At 42.0% G+C, this 23,252-nt stretch overlaps 1 protein-coding gene across 4 annotated transcripts in view; it reads left to right on the top strand.

Annotated features, from left to right (window-relative positions):
• LOC132808061 (kelch-like protein 29) overlaps positions 1 to 23,252 on the top strand; it is a 231,874-nt gene that overhangs the window by 104,335 nt on the left and 104,287 nt on the right. For 3 of the 4 annotated variants that reach the window (XM_060821975.1, XM_060821987.1, XM_060821994.1), the window contains one exon: positions 853 to 930. The exons of the other annotated variant lie outside the window; for it this stretch is intronic. In XM_060821975.1, the coding sequence (XP_060677958.1) occupies positions 853 to 930 (78 nt within the window). The remainder of the gene's footprint in view (positions 1 to 852; positions 931 to 23,252) is intronic. 4 annotated transcript variants of the gene reach the window in all.

Below are 23,252 nucleotides of genomic sequence, written 5' to 3'. Positions count from 1 at the left end.
GAAGGAACGGCGATATATTTCAAAGTCAGAATGGTGAGTGGCTTTGAGAGGAACTCTGTTCTTAATGTTGCTCAACAGTGCCCAATATGTACATTTAATCACCAATTGACTTGACATTAGAAGAGACACTCTGGGGTATTATGTACAAGGTCAAATTGAAGCAAGGTTGCTAGGCACAGCCCATTCCTTAGATTCCAGTATTCAAGTACATGTCTGACACCACACCACTAGAAGAATTTTTTTTTGTCCTTCTACTGAACTGTCAGGAAGTTTGTTTTCCACCTTCATCTCATGCACTGACAGGGAGGAGTTGAGTGTTGTTTTTTTTTCTCTCACTTCCTTTCTATTCTCACTCACCCTACCACACATCGTGCTTATGAAATGAAATATGGGTCACATTTCACTATGAGTTGGTGGCTACGATCATATAATCTGACCATAATCCATTACAAATCGGAGCCCATTTCCTGCAGAAATTATATGACATTTGAACGTATGAGAGTGTTAACTTTGGTTCTTATTGTTATATCTGGCTGCTCTTAATTTTATCAACTTGTCATCACAGCGTGGAATTAATTTCTGGGGCAAAGCTAATAACGAGGCTTCAATCACCCTTTGTAGACAACAACATTTGTTTTGTCTTTGAAAGGAATGATTTGTTCAAACCAAAATTGATTGAAGGTTTTTTTGCACAAAATGGATCGCTTCAGGTTTTTTTTTCATACAGTGCAGTTTGTCACTCATCTCTAGCTAAAGCATGTGGAGTTGATCATGTGACAATTTACTGAAGTCTTTACAAAGTAACTCTGAGTAATTTGTGTCTTTTGACTTTGCCCTGGAAAATCTCTGGAGGTGAGCGACGTGAGTCCCCTGTCAGCACCGTGGACCAGGCTCAGCCCAGACTTCACACCACGGAAGAACTTCAAGCAGGTGAGGTGTCTTTAGCTGATCAGGGCTCGAGGGGACTGAGTCTCCAACAAATTGGCTTATGCTGGGCACTTCCAGTGATTGGCCATGAACACCACTCTTCACTGCATGGTAACATGGCCTTAAAGGGTTGATAAGTAAGTTCTGTGGCCCAATATCAGCATAACTTGCTACCTCAGACCCAATGATTCTTCTCCTTTGCCCTGGAGTTGCTACAATAGCTGTCAGCACAATGTCCTCAGCAAAGATTGAATGAAACCCAAAAAAAATTAGAAATAATTTCTGTCCCACTATGTTTGAGCAATTATTCAACTCCATCTTCTTGCACTCACCTACATAGGTGTTTTGATTTGAATGCTTTGTATCTCCCATGTGTAACTATTTTGGTATTATTCTAGCCACAGCTAACTGTTGCATTCAAGTGACAAAAAAATCTTCCCAGTAGTTCCCAAACTAATTTTGAATCACTCCATGCATCATTCACCTGACACTGCCCTTCCCTTTTCCTTTCCTGGTTATCCCAAGTGAGAAGTTGAGAAGTCCATGCTTAGAGTTTCGCTGCAATGCTATGTTGGAGGGAATAACATTTGGTTTCTTGCAAAGTGAACCGTGACTATGTTAATGAGTGTTTCAAGCTTGAACAGAGCAAAGTATTTCAGAAACTTAGAGCTTAATCTTTATCCAGCTGTAAAACTGTTAATCTGGGGTAGGGCACAACAATGCAATTATGCCCTAGCTAAGCAGTCACTGTGATCTACAGGGTCACACATAATATACATATGTCCAATTTATTTCTGTATGTGAAATGAATTTAGTCAGCATTTCCCTTTGCACAATATCATTATTTCTTAATACAAAAGCTGCTCTGAACTCTGCTAAGAAGGTAATATAGTCCTGCATAAATCCTTATGGTAGCTTTTTTACTCAAACTCAACCAGTTAAAGTCGCAGAGATGCACGGAAACAGACCCTTCAGTCCAACTCGTCCAAGCTCTTTCTAGATGCCTAATAAATGTTGTAATTGTACCACCCTCCACCACTTCCTCTGGTAGCTCAATCCATAAACCTTCCACATAAAAAGTTGTCCTTTAGGTCCCTTTTAAATCTTTCCCCTCTCACCCTAAACCTATGCCCTCTAGCTTTTGACTCCCCCACTCCAGGGAAAAATCCTTGTCTATTCACCCTATCTATGTCGCTCATGATTTTATAAACTTCTATAAGGTCACCCTGAACCTCCGACACTCCAGGGAAAACAGTCCCAGCCGATTCAGCCTCTACCTGTAACTCAAACTCTCCAATCCTGGGAACATCTTTGTAAATCATTTATGTTCTGTGATTATCAGGTGTAAACTCCAAGTCTGTTTCTGATCCCTTTTTCTAATGTTGCCAACAGCTGTGACAATCATTTAAAAGTCCCATATAGAGGAGTTGTAACTTCTTTGGCTATTTGTCCATTATAGACTTTTAAAATATTACTTCTACTGCTGCCATGATGAAATTCTGGGAATAGTCAGAGTATGATGTTCTTGGCAAATGACAGAAAAAAGTTGATTGTATCAGTGTCTAGGTTAGTGAAAACAAAACAGGATACTTATATGTTGCTGGTTAAAGCACAGCAGGTCAGGCAGCATCCAAGGAACAGGAAATTCGACGTTTTGGGCCAGAGCCCTTCATCAGGAATGAGGAGAGGGTGCCAGGCAGGCTAAGATAAAAGGTAGGGAGGAGGGACTTGGGGGAGGGGCGATGGAGATGTGATAGGTGGAAGGAGGTCAAGGTGAGGGTGATAGGCCAGAGTGGGGTGGGGGCGGAGAGGTCAAGAAGAGGATTGCAGGTTAGGAGGGCGGTGCTGAGTTCGAGGGAATCGACTGAGACAAAGTGGGGGGAGGGGAAATGAGGAAACTGGAGAAATCCGAGTTCATCCCTTGTGGCTGGAGGATTCCCAGGCGGAAGATGAGGCGCTCTTCCTCCAACCGTCGTGTTGTTATGTTCTGGCGATGGAGGAGTCCAAGGACCTGCATGTCTTCGGTGGAGTGGGAGGGAGAGTTAAAGTGTTGAGCCACGGGTGGTTGGGTTGGTTGGTTCGGGCGTCTCAGAGGTACCAACCCAACCACCCCGTGGCTCAACACTTTAACTCTCCCTCCCACTCCACCGAAGACATGCAGGTCCTTGGACTCCTCCATCTCCAGAACATAACAACATGACGGTTGGAGAAAGAGGGCCTCATCTTCCGCCTGGGAACCCTCCAGCCACAAGGGATGAACTCGGATTTCTCCAGTTTCCTCATTTCCCCTCCCCCCACCTTGTCTCAGTCGATTCCCTTGAACTCAGCACCGCCCTCCTAACCTGCAATCCTCTTCCTGACCTCTCCGCCCCCACCCTACTCCGGCCTATCACCCTCACCTTGACGTCCTTCCACCTATCACATCTCCATCGCCCCTCCCCCAAGTCCCTCCTCCCTACCTTTTATCTTAGTCTGCCTGGCTCCCTCTCCTCATTCCTGATGAAGGGCTCTGGCCCGAAACGTCGAATTTCCTGTTCCTTGGATGCTGCCTAACCTGCTGTGCTTTAACCAGCAACACATTTTCAGCTGTGATCTCCAGCATCTGCAGACCTCACTTTTTACTTATATGTTGATGACCATTTGGAAGTTAACTTGAATGAAGGGCCTCCCTTACAGCTTGCCAACATTTTTATTCTTCAGCAAGTCACATTTCTGCCATTGATTAAATCTGGCAGAGGTGGGATGAGATCCTGAAGTGGGCACCAATTCGTGGAAGGGGCACAAGGCCATCTGTGGTCTACAATTGGATGGCTTTCCTGCCACACACCGAAGCGAGGTGAAGGTGGAAAGGTGGCACGGTTCTCACTTTCCATTCCTCCTGCCAGGTTAAAAACCCTCTCACTGCCAAACGCACCATGACGGAGAGTATTAAACGCTCCTTGGTGTATATGATGTGCTGGGTAAAGTGGACCGGCTCAATGATGACATATCTATGAATGATTTCAGTTATCCTAATTGAAATACATAAGCTAAGGGTCACATGAGCAGAACAGAGTTAAGAGAAAATTCAGGGAACTTTTTTGCACAACTCAGATGTGTAGTGGACATGACTCTGTTCTTGGAGAAAGTGTGGACTGCAGATGCTGGCGACCAGAGTTGAAAAATGTGGTGCTGGAAAAACACAGCAGGCCAGGCAGCACACGAGGAGCAGGAGAATCGATGTTTCGGGCATAAGCCCTTCTTCAGGACTGAGGATGGGCTTATGCCCAAAATGTCGATTCTCCTGCTCCTCGGATGCTGCCTGGCCTGCTGTGTTTTTCCAGCACCACATTTTTCAACTCATGATTCTGTGCTTGTCTCACAATTGCTAAATGAATGCCTTTCCTTGTGGAGTCCCGCGGGTGGGGACTTATTTTAAGCTTTTTATAAGTCTGGGCTCTGCATTTAGTCAGCTTCACTTCTGATAGTGAGGCTCAGCCCCTAATAACAATGCAAACTGCTCATTTCTTCAACCATCTCCAGAGTTCCTGAACACTTCCCACCTCCCCATACCTCTCAGTAATTTAAAATTAACAATGAGAATGAAGAAAAGAGCAAGGAATTTCTTCACACAAGAGAGATCTGTGTGCAAGGAAAATTTTGAAAGGATGTGGTTAAGTCTAAGAATAGTGTAATGTTTTTAAGGGAAAGTGGCATAATTAATTAGAGAGGAAGGTGTGGCAGAGAGTTTCATTTTGAATTACTTTCTTCGAGCCAGAACAGGCATCATGAGCTGAATTTTAGCCAAAATTGAGTTGGTTAGGGTCAGGATAATGTCAATTAGTTTAAAAATCTGAAAACCCACCTTTTCCCCATCTCCAATGCCCATTGGATGAGGAGCAAGGGTGTGCAGCCAAAGGAGGTATGTTAGCTATTTAAATATTTTAATTAGCCTGACGCCTGCGATTTCACTCGCTATGCAGGTTTCACACTAATGGGCCTGGTTTTCCTAAAGCTCAGGAAATGTGGCAGCTTAATTGAAGCAGGGTTTAGCTTGGCGAGAAGAAGCTGTCTTTACTGAAAGGCTTGTAAACCAGGTGGAGCTAAAGTGCCCGTTCCTCAGGGCTTCCCAATCTCCCTCCTTCACCTTAAACCACCCGCCTATAAAGACCTCAAGGCAGGAGGATTACACCTACCACTCTCTCTGGTATTAAGATTGGATCTATCTGCTCTTAAACCCACCTGACCTGACTCCAGATTATGTCTATTAAGCAGGACATAGCGCAGAAACCTATTAATGACAAAGGTTTTCTACTGTGCCACAATGTGGAGAGGAAGACAAATATCCAAGTGTCCAAACTGAAACATCACCCCCCACCACCACCACTCACCACTGCATCCCTTCCTATATTTAAAGCATTGGTTCGAGTGTTTCACACTTGAAGTCAATTGAGGTGTCAGCATTATGTTATTCTGAGGTAGGTGAATCTAAAAAACTGAAAGAACTGCTGGTGCTGGAAATCCGAACCAAAAGCAGAGATTGCTAGAAAATCTTAGCAGGTCGGGCAGCATCAGTGGAGAGAAATCAGAGTTTGTTTTGACCTTTCTTCAGAATCCTAATGAATATAAAGTCATTTGAGCCATCAGATCAATTTGAAGCTGTGCTGTCAATTTGGGATTTAATGTATCACCTGCCCCGTTCCTTCCCCTCTCTGTCCTGCAGTAGCAGTTTGCAGGTAGGCCAGTATTCAATTGGGTGGGAGGGTACTGATCGTAGATTCCACCATCTTCTAGCCTTTGACTAATTAAGTTCAAGACAGGAAGAATGTGCATTGTGAATATTGGAATTATTGAATATTGGAATATCGTGTATTGCGTCTAGTTTTGGTCTCCTTCCTTGAAAAAGGAAGGGGCAGGACTGAAGGCAATTCGGAGAAGGTTCACAAGGTCAATTCCAGGAATGAAAGGGCTGGCATATGAGGAACGGTTGAATATCTTGAGTTTGCTCTAACTTGTGTTCAGAAGAAGGAGGGGTGATCAGATTGAGGTACATAAAATGCTAAAAGTGGAATGATAAGGTGGATGTGGAACAGATGTTTCCCCTTGAACAAGAGGGCATAGATATAGAACAAGAGGAGATGAGGAGAAACGACCTCTCTGAGGGTTGCGAATCTGTGGAACTCTTTGTCCAAGAGTGCAGTGGAGGCAGAATCAATCAACAGATCCAAGAAAGAAATAGATATGTTTCTGAGGAAAAGCAGGATAAAGGGCTATGGGGAGTAGGCAGGAGAGTGGCGTTGAGACCAGGATAAGATCAGCCATGTTCATGTCAAATGGTGCAGTGGGCTCGAAGGGCTGTTTCTAATTGCTATGGCCTTCCACCGAGAATCTAATTGAAGGTTTTAAGTGAACAGTTAATCCCTCCATTCAACAGAGTAGTTCTTTACAGCCCCAAAGGGAACTCATGCAATCTCAAGACATTTGCTAAATAAAGTTAAGTAACTGTTGAAGAATTCACTCATTAAAATAGCTCTTATTGATTTAAGAAAACCTCCCAGTATATTTATTTGCTTTTAATCCCTTATAAAAACAAGCATTGGAATTAGCCCCATTTTAAAGTGCATCACCCTTCAGAGCTGTGAATCAAACTGTGTTGTGACAATGGAAGGTTGTGAAATTGGTCATGCAACACTACTCATGACATGATAGCCAAGGTTTATGTCAACAGAAGTATTGATATAATAGCAATAATTGTGTTTAACACTCCAGACAAATGTTTCAAATCTTCAAACAGTAAGAATTTGTAAATGCGCTGAGAGCTTGATAGTTTTTTTTTTGCAGTTGTGAGAGTTCTTTTGACTGATCACTACTGGTTCAGATGGTTTATAAGAGGTTTACTAGATTGATCGCTGGAATAAATGGGTTGTCTTACGAGAATAGGCTGGACTGGCTGGGCTTGTTTTCACTAGAAGTTAGAAAAGTGACAGGTGACTTAATTTAAATGTATAACACCCTGAACCGCTTTCACAAGGTAATGTAAAAAGGCTGTTTACTTTAGTGGGTTAGACCAGGTGTAGGGGGATCTGCTTTAAAGTTAGGGGTTGCCCTTTCACAGCAGCGCTAAGAGAAAATGTTTCTCTGTAACTGTGCAAGTTTGAAACACTCTGGTGATGGATGTGGGTTCATTGAATATTTCTAAAGTAGAGATAGGTAGACTTTTACTAGACAAAGGTATCAAATGCTGTCAGGGTGATGAGAATGGACAACTTGAAAGAAACAGATCAAAGATATTCTTATCAAATGGAGGAGTAGACTTAAGTGAACCGATGTCCTACCTCTATTCCTTTTTGTTAGGTATGTATGTTAGTTGCAATCAGTTTGACATTTCTAATGAGTTTGTGCACCTTTTATGGACTCTCATATCTACATTTAATGATCCTACAGAACATTTTAAGTCTCCCAAAGGGCAGATTGTATCTCCCAAACATCCTTGATCTCCCCTACAGATTTCCCAGACCATATCCAAAAGGCTAACTGACTTCCCCAAAGCTATAGACCTAATCTTACCAGCTCTAATCTGCATATGTCATGTTTCACACTCTTGACTGAGTCAGGCCTATAGATTAGATTACTTACAGTGTGGAAACAGGCCCTTCGGCCCAGCAAGTCCACACCGACCCGCCGAAGCGAAACCCACCCATACCCCTACCCTTACATTTGCCCCTTACCTAACACTACGGACAATTTAGCATGGCCAATTCACCTGACCTGCACATCTTTGGACTGTGGGAGGAAACCGGAGCACCCGGAGGAAACCCACGCAGACACGGGGAGAACGTGCAAACTCCACACAGTCAGTCGCCTGAGGCGGGAATTGAACCCAGGTCTCTGGCGCTGTGAGGCAAGCTAACTTCCTTAATTTAAATGGTAACTTGGGCAAGGGTACAGCCAGTAGGTAGGGTCTAGAGCCTGGAGTGATGATCATAAACAATGACTTCATTGCTGCCAATCTTGAATTTAAGGAGATTTCTACTGATCCAGTATTGAATGTCAGATAAGCAATCTGATAATTTGGCAATTGTGGAGCAGTGAGAGACATGGCAGTGATGTACAACTGGGTGCCAACAGCAGACATTTGGAAGTTAACACTCTTAGCAGTGTCACTATGGGAGAACATATAGTGCTACTCAACAGAGCAAAGGTAAAGCTCATGGAATATAAGGGACATAAGCAACATGGAAACAAAATGATCAGTATAATGAAATCCTCAAGGTATTTCCATGTTTGTTTTTCTTTTCTGTTGATCAAGCCAGCAATCTGAGTGGTATCATTTATGACACACTTAATTCCAACTTTGCTAAGTTAACAATGTTAAATTCCACCCAGCAATTGCAAACCTTTTAATAGGTCACTCAGGACAATTGTTGAATATCTGAAGGTTATAGAAAGGGACAAAGGTTAGTGAAGTAGAAGGAAAGTAAGTCACTTGAACTGCACAGGTTTTGTGCAGTTGGTGTGTGCTAGAGTGTTTGGACAGCCCTTGTGTACCTGGGGCTTAGGGACATCCTACAGAAAAGAGGAACAATCTCTCGGCAGAAATGAACTGCTAAACTATATACTGAATATTTAACTGAAGTACACTGAATCTGTGTAGTTGGAGGCCCAGTGAAAAGGGTGTGTATGTACATAAGTCAATAAAGGATAGTTAGGGTGAGCAATTAATAAAGCATACATTATCCTAGCTTTATTAACCAGGATATAGAGTAGCAACTTGAATAAGATAGCAGTTCGACTTCCGCTGGAGTATTGTGCACAGTTTTGGGTATCAGATTTTAGGAAGGAGGTGAGATTGGAGAGAATGCAGATTTACAAGAAACACTGCCCTGATGTGAATCTTCAGTTCTGAAGATAAATTGGAGAAGTTGGGACTTGGAGTCAAGATTAAGAGGAGGTTTGATAGAAGTCTTTAAAAACATGAGGGCTGTGACAGAGTGGATAGCGAGACAGTTTTCCCCTCATAAGAGGATCATAAATGAAATGACACAAGTTTAAAGTATTTTGCAAAAGGATTAAATCCAATTTAAGAATATTTTGTTCACACAGTGAGTCATTGAAGTCTGGTGGTGGTGGGTTGAGGCATTCAGCAGGGCTTTTAGATGAGTAATTGAATAGAAATGTTGGGCAAGGTTATGGGAAAAGTCAGAAGAATAGCACCAAGCCATGATGCCTGTTCAGAGTACTGGTGCAGAAGTGATGGGCTGAGTGGTCTCCTACACCTAATGATTTAGGGATCTTGCACAAAGGATGTTCCCCAAGCCCATTGGCGGTTAAGGGCTGCATGTCTTTTTCAGCTTATTCTTGAGATGTGGCTGGTATTAATAATGTTGCTTGTATCCCACAGAATTTCAGCAGCTATTAGACACCTATAAAGATAAAATAAACACTTCAGAAGGACTATAATCGAAATGGATTTGGTTGCCAACAAATATTAAACAAAATGCCAGGCATTTCAATAAAAATATGTCCTGGTAGCCAAGTGCTAATATGGCTGCTCCAGTTCAGTCTCTGATCGTTGGTAACCCCCAGGATGTTGATAGTGGAGGAATCAGCAATGATAATGCCATTGAAAAAGTGATCTTGGTGGAGATTTTCATTGTCTGGTACTTGTGTAGGATAAATGTTATTTGCCACTTAACAACTCAAAACAGAAAATGGTTTGGGCCTTCCAACGGTATTTAAGGACTCAACAAATTGCCACTTCGGAGCTCATGATGGAGGGAAGATGATTGATGAAGCAGCTGACAGTGGCTGGGCTGTAGATATGAGCCTGAGGAACTCCTGCAGTTACGTCCTGTGGTTGAGTTGACTGCCTTCCAACAAGTACCACCTTCTTCCATTTTGCTCAGTTTGACTCTGACCTGATTTGCATTGACTCCAGTTTTGCCGAGGCTGTTTAACGCCGCACTTAGTCAAACGCTACCTTGATGTCAAATATTCTAAGTCAGATAACAACAAATAAATGGTGACACTAGTTATGATCCCAAATGCGATTGCAGCCTATTTATAGGATTTTTACTTTTTTTTTGTTTCCTGTTCTATTTCAGCAGGAGAAATGTTGAGTATAATCGCAGCATGCACATGTGTGATTATAATCCCGGAATCGAGGACAGTAGATTGTATTGGATTCTGCTGATCGCAATGGATTTGGTAGACTTGTTTGTTCAGCATGTAGAACCCTCTAGCAGACAGATATCACCACCTAAAGTTATTTTTTTGTTTAAGCATTCAAACATGCACTGCTATTTTCTGATTAAATGGTATTTTAGAACACATTGCACATCTTGATGTTCTAATCTTGCCCATTTGGAGCCCAGTGTAAACCATTGTGGCCTCATTGATCTCCCTGTAAACTATTAGCATCAGTTAATTATAATCTTTACAATTATCAGTGAATGCATCAACCAATGCAAGTCAATTGATTAAAAAAAGACTGCATCGCAAAGCTGCTGCTTAATTTAACTAGCTATTCCACATGCCTATACAGTCAGTTTACAGAAGAAGTTAAAAGGCTTGCTCTAAATTCAGTAAAATAGTTTCTGTCACAAAAAGTTAGAGATCATTTAGCAATGCAGGTGAAAGCCTCTGTCCTTTTATGCCAAAGTTTCTCTGTGCCAGTTTTAAAGCATTTCCACAAGAACAGTGGAACTGTTAACAAGTGGCTGTGCACTGAGTTAGATCACAAGGTCTATTTTCGTGCTGTGTGACTCTATGACACTGCATAAGTTTATATAGTTTATATCTAGCATAAACTAAACCTTAAACTGAGAAACTGTGATAACATCATCATTTTTATGTATTTCAAATTTTTGTTGTCTGCCAAAGCTGATAAAGAACAAAGAAACAAAGAAAATTTACATCCCGGGAACAGGCCCTTCGGCCCTCCAAGCTTGAACCGAACAGTAACAAAGAAAGGTCTTTGTTTAGCCTTTGGACTAATGATAAGTTGCCTCCATTGGTTGGGGCATAGAGTGTAAAAACTGGCAAGTCCGCTTACAGCTGTATAGAAGTTTTTTTAGAAAGGCCACTTTTGGATTATTGCACGTAGTTCTGGTGCCACATGATCAGAAGGATTTGGAGGCTTTAGAGAGGGTATAAAAGTACTTTATGAGGGATGTTGCCAGCTTTAGAGAGTATTAGTAATGAAGAGAGATTGGACAAACTTGGTTTATTTTCCCTTGAATGGTGAAGGATGAGGAAGTTTGCAAAATGAAGAGTGACATTGATAGAATGGATAATCAGAGTGTTTTTCCCAGGGTAGAAATGTCAGTTAATAGGGGACATAAGTAAGGCAAAAGAGGAAAAGTTTAAAGGAGATGTGAGAGACAGGTTTTTTTAAACAAAGGGTGATAAGTGCCTGGAAGGTATTACCAGAGGAGGAAGTGAAGGCGGAAACAGCAACAACACAAAAGGCACATCTTGACAGACACATGAATAGGCAGGGAATGCAGGGATATGGACAGCATGGCGGCAAAGAGTTTTTAGTTTAGAAAAGCATCGTGTGTCAGTGCAGTCTTGGTGGGCCGAAGGGCCAGGTCCTGTGCTGTACTGTTCATTATTTTTTGTTTTGAGTAGATTGTAATTTGTCAAAGATGGGCCATCTGAAACTTATATCTCATTAAACAAAATTGTTGTACAGTCAATTGCCAGTCTTCACCCAACACTGAAATGAGTGTATTCTCGCAGCATGTTATTGTGTGATGATGATGTTCTATTGAACGTGATCTTTAAAGAATGGCTGCTGAAATAAACATCAGCTGAAGCTAGCTCTCAGATGTACTGATGGCTTTCTCAACCACCTCATCTGTACGTTGCAGATTGTTTTCACAAAAACTTTGACAAGTATGATTTTGTGCTTGCAACGAAACTGTGAGCTCAGCAAAAGACAAAGTTGTTTTCTTGTGCTGACTGTTTTTAAGAGCTCAAAAATCAAATTTTACTGAGACCAGTTTTATATATTAGCTCTCTTACATAGTACAACTTTGTACAAAAATATAGCCTTGCAAGAATCAACTTTAACAAATTAAAATTAGAAATTAGAAGTTAAATATTGCACCCTTATATACAAGCGACAGTTCAATCCTTGATGTACTTTAACAGATTGAGTGCTATCAACAATACCTTTCTGCAGTGTTTTTCGCTTGAACTGTAAATATCAGCTGGTATGTTTGAATATCAATGAAAACCTCTACTAATCACTTTCTATCTTACATGATTGCACTGCATATAGAAGATTAAAATGTGTGGTGATCAAAATAGCATAAATATAAATGCATGCAAGTTGTAAATCGGTAGATCATGTTCCTGAAATTCGTGGAGCCAGCAACAGACCATCTGATGGAGCTGGGGCTGGCTGCTTTGTATTGCTGTGGGCACCCCAAGCATCTGTTTATCCTGTGCAGTTCAGAATCTTGGCATCTTGAGCCTTTGGGAAAGTGGGGACAAATTGTGCAGCCACCAACTCCAAAAACACAATGGACTTTGCCCTCAGCCACCTTTTATAATGAAGACCTCAAAACCCAAAACTAAAAATGGCTCCAGCTTTCAATCGTTTGGACTCCTTAGTGGCCCTTGTTCTGTCCATTCTGGCCTCCCTGCTCTCGGAAGGATGTTGTGAAACTTGAAAGGGTTCAGGAAAGATTTACAAGGATGTTGCCAGGGTTGGAGAGTTTGAGCTATAGGGAGAGGTTGAATGGGCTGGAGCTATTTTCCCTGGAGTGTCAGAGGCTGAGGGGTGACCTCATAAGATCACGAGGGGCATAGAAGGGTGAATAACCATTGCCTTTATCCCAGGGTGAGGTAGGAGGGGAGTCCAGAACTAGAGGGCATAGGTTTAAGGTGAAAGAGGAAAGATTTAAAAGGGACCCAAGGGGCAACTTTTTCACGCAGAGGGTGGTGCATGTATGGAATGAGCTGCCAGAGGAAGTGGTGGAAGCTGGTACAATTGCAACATTTAAAAGGCATCTGGATGGGTATATGAATAGGAAAGGTTTAGAGAGATAGGGGCAAAATAATGGCAAATGGGGCTAGATTAATTCAGCATCTGGCATGGATGAGTTGGACTGCAGGGTCTGTTTCCATGCTGTACAGGTCTATGACTTTATGACTCTATTAGACTTATACACCTTAATCATCTCAAGGTCATAGCTTCAAAATCCCTAGGGACTCCCTGTGAAGTCTTGAAAGGCGAGGTACCCCAATCCACTCCTTATGAAGAACCCCTGAAATGGCAGGGATCTATTGGAGTCACACTGAGGCTGCGCTGGACTCCCCAAGGAAATGTGGGCTCTCAGTATTTTGAATAATTTCATTTTTAATTTTTATGTTTTTAATGTACGAGTATGCTGTGCATTCCTCTCATGATACTTTTGACTGCTTTTTAGTGATTTCTGCAACCTTCTTTTATTAACAGCCTTTGCAGAGAGAGTTTTATTAGTGAATTGCTCAGTTCCCTCATTTAAATTCTGTACTTGTGACTGTTGTCCACTCAATGTGATCCTCTGACTGATACTGTAAGTCTGCAATTAAAGTCCCAATCACAAGCTGCCATTGTGAGGAATGCTGTTTTGTAGACAATTTCCTGAGGTGTTAGAAGTCCATGTATTCGAGTGCTGAAATTGAAAATTCTGTAATATCTGTGACCTTGTTGGTGGAGGCAATGACAGTGGTAATGACATTCCAGGTCTATTGCTGGAATATCTTAAATATTCTGGAAGGATTTTTTTTTAAGCAGTTGTTGAATACTGGAACTACTTGACAACCACTCAATCACCGTGTGCATCACTGACCCTGAATCAATGCAGTTGTTTGCCCAAAAGGTGACAACAAGTAATGAGATTTTTTTCTTCAAATAAAGGCGTAAGAAACACACTTTCTCACCACTTTCATGAAAGGGAACCTTTAATTAAACAGGCATTGCAATTTCACAGATCTGTTTAATGTTCACATAGTTAAAATACAATACTCACTTACGTTTTGCTCTCAAAGACTACAGCCTCCCGGACTTTTATCAGCCATTTGGCACTGGGCTGGGAGATGGTAAGACTGATGTGGGAAGGCATCGACTGGGGAGCTAATGTCTGACATTGTCCAGCCACCATGCCATTTTGCCTACTTTAAAAGAAAATTGGCAGATCAATCACTTGCTGGTAGCCCAACTGAACCGTGTAAGTGGCTAATCAAGAACCAAATCCTGCCCCTTCAAGAATTCTGTCTGTTTGTGGAGATCACCAAATAAAGCCTGATGGACACCCAGGCCTCTTTAGTTTAATGGACTCCATGACGCACTGAGGAGCCATCCCTGTAGCAGAGGCGCCACCTGTACTTAATGATCTCCTCTTCTCTGTGTTTGCCAAACCCTAGCAATCCCCAACCTCATGCTAAGGACACTATTGATTGCTCAGATCTAACTGCCTAAGCCACCATAGTTGTTGGTGGAGTTACATCTGCACCACTGTTAGAAAGGGAATTCCAGGACTTTAATGCAGTGACATTGAAGGCAGATATAGTTCTAAGTCAGGACACTGTGAGACGTGAAGGAGAACAGGCAGCTGATAATGTTCCTATGTGTCAGTGGCCCTTGTCCCTTTAGAGGGACAAGTCATGGATTTGGAAGGTGCTCTCAAAGGAGCCTTAGTAAGTTACTGCTGTCCATCTTGTACACTTTTCTGCATCTCTACATTAATAGCAATGAGTGTGGATGTTGAAAATGGGTTGCTTTTACTTGAATGGTGTCACGTTTCTCCATTATTGTAATGCTACGCCCATCCATTCAAGTGGACAGTATTCCATCGTAGTTGTTCTGTGTAGGACGATATGGTATATAGGAATGGGGAACAGGAGGTGAGTTACTGACCACAGAATTCTTAGCCTCTGAACTACTCTTGTAGCACAGTATTCATTCATTTGGCAGTATTCAGCTTTTGATCAGTGTTAATCACTGGATTTTGAGAGAGGGGAATCAGTGATGGGATTGCCATTAAACCCAGAGAGAGGGATTCTCATATGATGGAGTTTCTCATTGCCTAGCACAAGTTAATTGTGGTTTATCAGCTCAGACATGAATGCTATCTATGTCTTGCCACGTATTGACAGGGACAGCCTCAGTTTCTGAGGAATCACAAGTTGTGCTGAATATTGTACAATCACCAGCGAACACTCCCACTCTGTTGAGATAGAGGAAAGAGCATTGTTGAAGAAAGTTCAACCTAGGATACTACTTGAGAAACCCCTGCCATGGCATTATAAGGCTGAGAGACATGACGTCCAACATTCACAACCACTTTTTTCCATACTAGTGGTGTTACTTCCCAAGTTTGGTTGATCAATTTTGCTTGGGCTGCTTAATGTCATACTCTGTCAAATGCTGTATTGGTATCACAGGTAGTTACTTACACCACACCTCTGGGCTTCAGCTCTTCTGTCTGTGTTTGGACCAAGGACATAATGAAGTCAGGAGCAGATGGAGACCAAACAGACCCTCAGTGAACAGGTTATGTGTAAGAGTCGCTTGGTGGCACTGTTGATAACTCTTTCCATCATTTGCTTTTGCTTGCTTGCTGGACATCCTCACTATTGAGAATAGGAATATGGCTTCTCCATTTAGTTGTTTCATTGTTCACCACCATTCACAAGTGGATGTGACAGGACTGCAGAGCTCAGTTCTGATCCGTTGATGTGGGATTGCTTAGCTCTGTCAGTCGCGTGCTGCTTCTGTTGTTTGACTAATTGTCAATGTAAGGGATAATCTTATCTCATAAATGAATGAACTGCAGCATTAATTGGCTGACTACAGCATGAATTTCATTAAAAACAGTTGTCAGTGATTACCGGCAGAAAGGAATAACAGCTCAATATGTATACATCCCTTTGTGGAGACAAATAAGTGAGGGTTTGATGACTTCAATTAACATGGGGCTGACAGGAGCCAAGTCTAGAATGTGGAATGACATTGCTCTTCTAAGATTAGTGGTTCTGAAAGAGTTGATGTTGAAGCTGCATTATCCTCCCTCCCTTCTCTGATGTTATCACACAGTCATCTGGATTAAGAAGCTGCTGTCCAGCATGAGATCCGGCTGGTTAGTATAACTTAAGCTTGATCAAGTCATCCAATAGGTCATGTTTTGATTTAAAAGCAAAAAACTTCTCTCTTTTAAAAACTCAAACATGCTTTACCCTCTGTCAATTGTAAATTGAAAGGTCCTTCTACCCAACAAAGAACTGTCTGAGCTGTTTAATTTTCAAAAGAAAATTGATGGTTGCAAGCTATCCCAACCACCATCCAGCAATGGTCGGTACTGCAACATATGCCATGTGATCAAGTATTCGATTTGGCTTATTATTGTCACGTATACCTCAGTACAGTGAAAAGTTTTTGTTTTGTGAGCAGTGCAGGCAGATCATACCCCTTACGAAGATCATAGGGTGATAGAACAGAACAAGGAATACAAGTTATGGCTGCAGAGAAAATGCACAAAAAGCAAGATCAGTATTACATTTGAAATTTGAAAAGTCCATTCAGAAAACATCAACAGTCGGGAAGAAGCTGTTCTTGAACCTGTTGGTACATGTGTTTAAGCTTTTCTATCTTCTGCCAGATGGAAGAGGTTGGAAGAGATTATAACTGGGATGGGAGGGGTCTTTGATGATGGTGCTTTTCTGAGGCATCGAGAAGTGCAGATGAGTCAATGGATGGAAGGATGGCTTGTGTGATGGTTTGGGCTGTGTTTATAACTTTCTTATAGTCCTGAGCAGAGGCATTATGCACCCAGAGAGAATGCTTTCTATGGTGCATCTGTGAAAATTGGCAAGAGTCCTTATAAACATGCTGAATTTCTTTAGCCTCCTGAGGAAGTAGAGACATTGTGCCTTCTTGATTGGGGGTGTGGATTGTTGCGACATAGTTCAGGGTAACAATAGTGGAAAATAAAATCATTAAGCTTGAAAAATATTTCATAATAAAACTGAGTCTGCCACTTTAAGAATATTACTGCTGTAAAAAGATAGAGTTGGTTAGACAGTTCCTGGAGGTGGATACAAGCATCAGCACTCAGTGTTACAGCAGTTTAAATACAGCACTTCAGAATAAAGCCTTCACCACAAAGCTAGTAAAAGCTACGAGGAAAATGGTATGGGCTCGGAGGAGAGTATAAAAGTGCATTACGCTGGGAACTGAGAGTCCTTACAGAAGAAAAATTTGTAGCAGTTGTTCAGAAATCTGGAGCAAAGTTAGAAATCTCTATGGGCAAGAGGGACAAATGTAATATAATGGGACAAAGGACCAGAGTGGAAAGGATAGTAATTGGAAAAGAAAACTTAGCCTTCAAAACAAAAAACTCCAGTGTCTAGAAAATTAATTTAAGAAGGCCAGATATTAGAATTTATGCAAAGTACATTTCAGGTCAGCTTGTGCATATTTAAGACTGAGATAGATTATTGATCAGGAGGGGAATCAAGGCTTGGGAGAAATGCAGGAAAGTGGACATAAGAAATGTCAGACCAGCTAAGATTCTTTTGAAAGATAGAACAGACTCACAGGACCTGATTAGCAAGGTTAGATCTCACAAAATACAGGGAGAACTAGCCATTTGGATACAGAACTGGCTCAAAGGTAGGAGACAGGGTGGTGGTGAAGGGTTGTTTTTCAGACTGGAAGCCTGTGACCAGCGGAGTGCCACAAGGATGGGTGCTGGGTTCTCTACATTTTGTCATTTACATAAATGATTTGGGTGCGAGCATAGGAGGTACAGTTAGTAAGTTTGCAGATGACACCAAAATTGAAAGTGTCATGGACAGCGAAGAGGGTTACCTCAGATTGCAATGGGATCTTGACCAGATGGGCCAATGGGCTGAGAGATGCAGATGGAGTTTAATTCAGATAAATGCGAGGTGCTGCATTTTGGGGAAGCAAATCTTAGCAGGACTTATACACTTAATGGTAAGGTCCTAGGGAGTGTTGCTGAACAAAGAGACCTTGGAGTGCAGGTTCATAGCTCCTTGAAAGTGGAGTCGCAGGTAGATAGGATAGTGAAGGCAGTGTTTGGTATACTTTCCTTTTTATTGGTCAGTGTATTGAGTACAGGAGTTGGGAGGTCATGTTGTGGCTGTACAGGACATTGGTTTGGCCACTGTTGGAAAATTGCGTGCAATCCTGGTCTCCTTCCTATTGGAAAGATGTTGTGAAACTTGAAAGGGTTCAGGAAAGATTTACAAGGATGTTGCCAGGGTTGGAGGCTTTGAGCTATAGGGAGAGGCTGAACAGGCTGGGGCTGTTTTCCCTGGAGCGTCGGAGCTGACCTTATAGAGGTTTATAAAATTATGAGGGGCATGGATCGGGTAAATAGGCAAAGTTTTTTTCCCTGGGGTCGGGGATTCCAGAACTAGAGGGCATAGGTTGAGGGTGAGAGGGGAAAAATGTAAAAGATACTACCGGGCAACGTTTTCACACAGATGGTGGTACGTGTACGGAATGAGCTGCCAGAGGAAGTGGTGGAGGCTGGTACAGCTGCAATATTTAAGAAGACATTTGGATGGGTATATGAATAGGAAGGGATTGGAGGGATATGGGCCGGGTACTGGTAAGTGGGCCTAGTTTGGGTTGAAATATCTGGTCAGCATGGACGGGTTGGACTGAAGGGTCTGTTTCCATGCTGTACATCTCTATGACTCCATGACCAAACAGTCTATTCCTGGTCTTGTTTCTTAAAATATTTTGAATACAGAGGCTGAAGAGAAAAGATTTTAAAAACTCTGATATTATCAGGCAATTCATGACATAAACCTCAATTTTGGGATGCAGTTGCAGAATTCTATTTTAACTTTGTGTTTCGGACCCTGAAGGACAGGAAAACATTTAATTGGTCCATGAAGAAGTAGCAACTATCTCCATCTTGGATGCTAAAGGTGGAAAAACAAACAGAAGGTTAAAAAAACCCTGTCATATTGGTAAGAAAAATAACAGATAATTCACCCGTAAGCAGATGAGGCAAGAGTATCGCTATAATATGATTGTAAGCTTTATTGAGAAAAAACAGATAACATCCCTGTAATAATGTACAAAAGACCTGCAGATAAAATACATCAGTGTAGCTATTCAGATGTTTTGTGATCTTTAAAGGGACTTTAATACAAGACCATTTAATAAATGCAACATTATAAACTTTAGAGCCATCAGCATTTACCTATTCCATATTCATTAAATCTTTGAGTCAAACAGAGTAAATCAGCATTTAGATTCTTACGAATTTAAAACAGTTTAAAACTAATCAGACTAACTAATCACAACATTCCCTTCTACCACGCCTGATAATAGACAATAGGTGCAGGAGTAGGCCATTCAGCCCTTCAAGCCTGCACCGCCATTCAATATGATCATGGCTGATCATTCCTAATCAGTATCCGCTTCCTGCCTTATCTCCATAACCCTTGATTCCACTATCTTTGAGAGCTCTATCCAACTCTTTCTTAAATGAATTCAGAGACTGGGCCTCCACTGCCCTCTGGGGCAGAGCATTCCACACAGCCACCACTCTCTGGGTGAAGACGTTTCTCCTCATCTCTGTCCTAAATGGTCTACCCCGTATTTTTAAGCTGTGTCCTCTGGTTCAGCACTCACCCATCAGCGGAAACGTTTCCTGCTGCCAGAGTGTCCAATGCTTTCATAATCTTATATGTCTCAATCAGATCCCCTCTCAGTCTTCTAAACTCAAGGGTATACAAGCCCAGTCGCTTCAGTCTTTCAGTGTAAGGTAATCCCTCCATTCCAGGAATTGACCAGGAATTCCAGGGATAGACATGAGCACACAGTTGATGTCGTTAACTTTCACATCTGAAAGTCACTGCTGCTGACGGGACTCGGAGGGTGAATAAAATGCGAGGGAATGTTGCTTATTGCTCAGTAGAAAGGGCAGACAAAATAATATTGCCACGAAAATTTAATGCCACACACAGGCTGAACACAAAATTAGTCACCTTGGAGAAAATAGTCATAAAGATGGAGAACTGTTTCAAAATCAAACTGAACAAATAAATTCACTGTTGGACTCAATAGTTCCGACAGCTGGTGATAGTATACATCAGCAAAATACACAAGGAAATACTGATTTGAAGAAGTTCTAACAGCTTTCGATAATTACTTCAACCTGAGGGCAAATAAAATTCTTGAAAGAGCAAGGTTTCACAGAAGAATTAGGCATCCAGGAGAATACACATACTATGACTTTAATGAGCTCTGTAAATTAATAATGAATTGCGACTGTGGAGTTTTGAACACAGAATTCATAGAACACAGAAATGCTGTTGGGATTATCAATGAGTCTGTCAGATTAATTACAACCCAAAGAAGATTTGACTTTGAAGAAAGGTGTCCCAAATTGGGATGGAAGCAGAAACCAGGAAGATGAGCATCCCTTACCAGAGAAGGTCAAGAGAACCTGTCCACCTAATAAGGTACAAATACTCCACAGACACACATGACAAGCCAACAGAAAGGGTTGGCCAAACAGCAGACACTAGGAGTCTATGTCAATGCTGTGGAACAAAAACCCCTCATTAGCACAAATTTTACTTGGCTCTGACAAAACAATGCTACACCTTAAAATATAGATCATTTTTGGAAGATGTTCTCAAGTAGAATACAGTTTCAGGGTAACCAAAAGCCAAATGCTTGCTCTTGCAAAGGAGGTTAGTGAGGATGATTGCTTCTTCCTTTAGAAAATATGCCCATGTTGAATTAAATGCCTCCAATAAGAAAGTTACCTGAGGGATGCCTCGGGTAAATTGATGATCTTACCAGTTTTACAGAATTTGACAGAATGGACATCAAGTGGAGATTCCATTAGTTTTAAACTTGAAAAAGTTGAGTGTCACTGTTCTATCTATGTAAACACCATAGCTGAAGATTACAAGGATGTTGCCATGGTTGGAGTGTTTCAGCTATAGGGAGAGACTGAACAGACTGGGGCTGTTTTCCATGGAGCATCAGAGGCTGAGGGGAGGCCTTATAGATGTTTATAAAATCATGAGGGGCATGGATAGGGTAAATAGACAAGATCTTTTCCCTGGGATGGAAGAGTCCAAAACTAGAGGGCATGTGTTTAAGGTGAGAGGGGAAAAGTTTATAAGGGTCCCAAGGGGCAACTTGTTCACGCAGAGGATGGTGTATGAGTTGCCAGAGGAAGTGGCAAGAGGCTGGTACAATTATAACATTTAAAAGGCATCTAGATGAGTATAAGAACAGGAAGGGTTTAAAGAGATATAGGCTAAGTGCTGGCAAATGGGACTAGATTAATATAGGATATCTGATCAGCATGAACGAGTTGGATCGAAGGGTCTGTTTCTGTGCTGTACATCTCTATAACTCTAAACAGAAGTTACAAACTGCAGACATGAAACAGCGATGTCTAGGAGACATGATGAAACATTGTGTACTGCAACATAAAGGATGTCAGATATTAGAAAGTCTGAATGTAATTCTTTATCAGGATATCTGCTGAATTTCAGTTGGAACAAAAGGAAGATTAAGAACAGGCTGATATTGCGTCAAAGGTTCGTCACGTCAAACACCTGGTGGGTTCACCATGAAATCTTTAGCATCAAGAGCATTTCATCATTACAGATAAACTCGTGGTGTTTGATAAGAGGTTGGTCATTCCAAATTGGCCAAGGGTAACTACAGAGTTAGGGTGTGATTATCTGCTTAACATGTTGGGATTTCAAAGGAGATTGAGCATCTCATAGCTAACTGTGTAACTTGTGTGTTACTCACAACCTGAATAGAGAGAGTCACAGAGTCATATAGCACAGAACAGATCCTCAGTCCATGCCAGCCTTATTAATTTCCCCACCAACGCATAGGAACAAATGTGAACTGACCTATATAAAAATATTTTATTTGACAGACAGCCTTACCTCATTGTTGTTGACTGTTTTTCACAGTGGTTGAGGTAGAAAGGTTAAATATTCCACCATAGATGTACTTGTCGGGGTCTTGTCTGAAGTGTTTGCTACACACATGTAGTTTGCTAACAAATCTGTCTGCCAGTTTGCAACCATTTCCTTGAGTTGAACATGTAACCAGATCTGAGAGAATACTCAATGGGGAAGTTAAGTAGACAGCCCAGGCAATCAAATCTCTTTTGAAGGCAAACACTGACTTCTCAACAGCCTTGTTCCAATACTGGACCATCCCACTGCAGTGTGACATATCAGTAAAAAGTGAGGTCTGCAGATGCTGGAGATCAGAGCTGAAAATGTGTGAAGGGCTCTGGCCCGAAACGTCGAATTTCCTGTTCCTTGGATGCTGCCTAACCTGCTGTGCTTTAACCAGCAACACATTTTCAGCTCAGTGTGACAAATCACCATCATAACTGCTGCAGAGAAAAGTGAAGACTCAACGGCCTGTGCCACGAAAGAGCCTGGCTCCACAGTTGAGTCTTTGTAACAAGGGGCAGTCTAATCAGGAGCAGTAGACTACTCTCTGTAATAGATGTGGTGTGCAAGACAGTTGCCACACTTGGGCCAACGGGCCACCATTGAAATGAGTACAGTCATTCAGTCGTCAGTGTAATCTGCAGTAGTAATTGTATATTGTCCATCCAACAGAGAGAGTTGCTTGGAGGAACCACAGGAATCTTGTCTCATTGTAGAACAATCATCCATTCATGTTGAATTGGGATAAATCCAACATCATGAAGAACATCATGGCAGTAGGGAATCCAGATTATCAGTCCATGAGCCTCAATCTTTCACTTCCAAATATTAATGCATTCTGGAATATTTGAGGAACCACAATCAGGGTGCAAGGGGGAGGTGAAGATTTTCTGGAATGAGGGAGGGGGATGAAGACTGTTGGTGGGTGAAGGAGTGGGGGGTTGAACACTAACGGGCAGTGAGGTGATAGGGTGAAGACTGGGGGTGAGAGAGAGGATGAAGACTGTTAGGAATGAAGGAGGAGGTGAAGACCATTAGGGGATGGAGGTGTGAAGACTGTTGAGAGGTGAGGGAGGGGGATGAAATGTGTTGGGAGTGGAGGAGGGGGCACAGACTTTTGGCAGATGAAGGAGTGAGGTAAAGACTGTCAGGAATGAGGGAGGGGATGAAGACTGTCAGGAATGAGGGAAAGAGGTGAGGAAGGGGGGTGAAGACTGAAAGGGAATGAGAGAGGAGTTGAAGACTCGGATGAAGAAGGGAGGTGAGGAAGGAGGGTGAAGTCTGAAAAGGAATGAGGGAGATGTGATCATGCCGTCAGTGGGATACCTTGTGCATTTTCAAATGCATTCTTAAACCCACAG

Source organism: Hemiscyllium ocellatum, chromosome 3 (assembly GCF_020745735.1).
Source record: "Hemiscyllium ocellatum isolate sHemOce1 chromosome 3, sHemOce1.pat.X.cur, whole genome shotgun sequence".
NCBI lineage: Eukaryota > Metazoa > Chordata > Chondrichthyes > Orectolobiformes > Hemiscylliidae > Hemiscyllium > Hemiscyllium ocellatum.
This window is presented reverse-complemented; position numbering and strand designations above follow the sequence as displayed.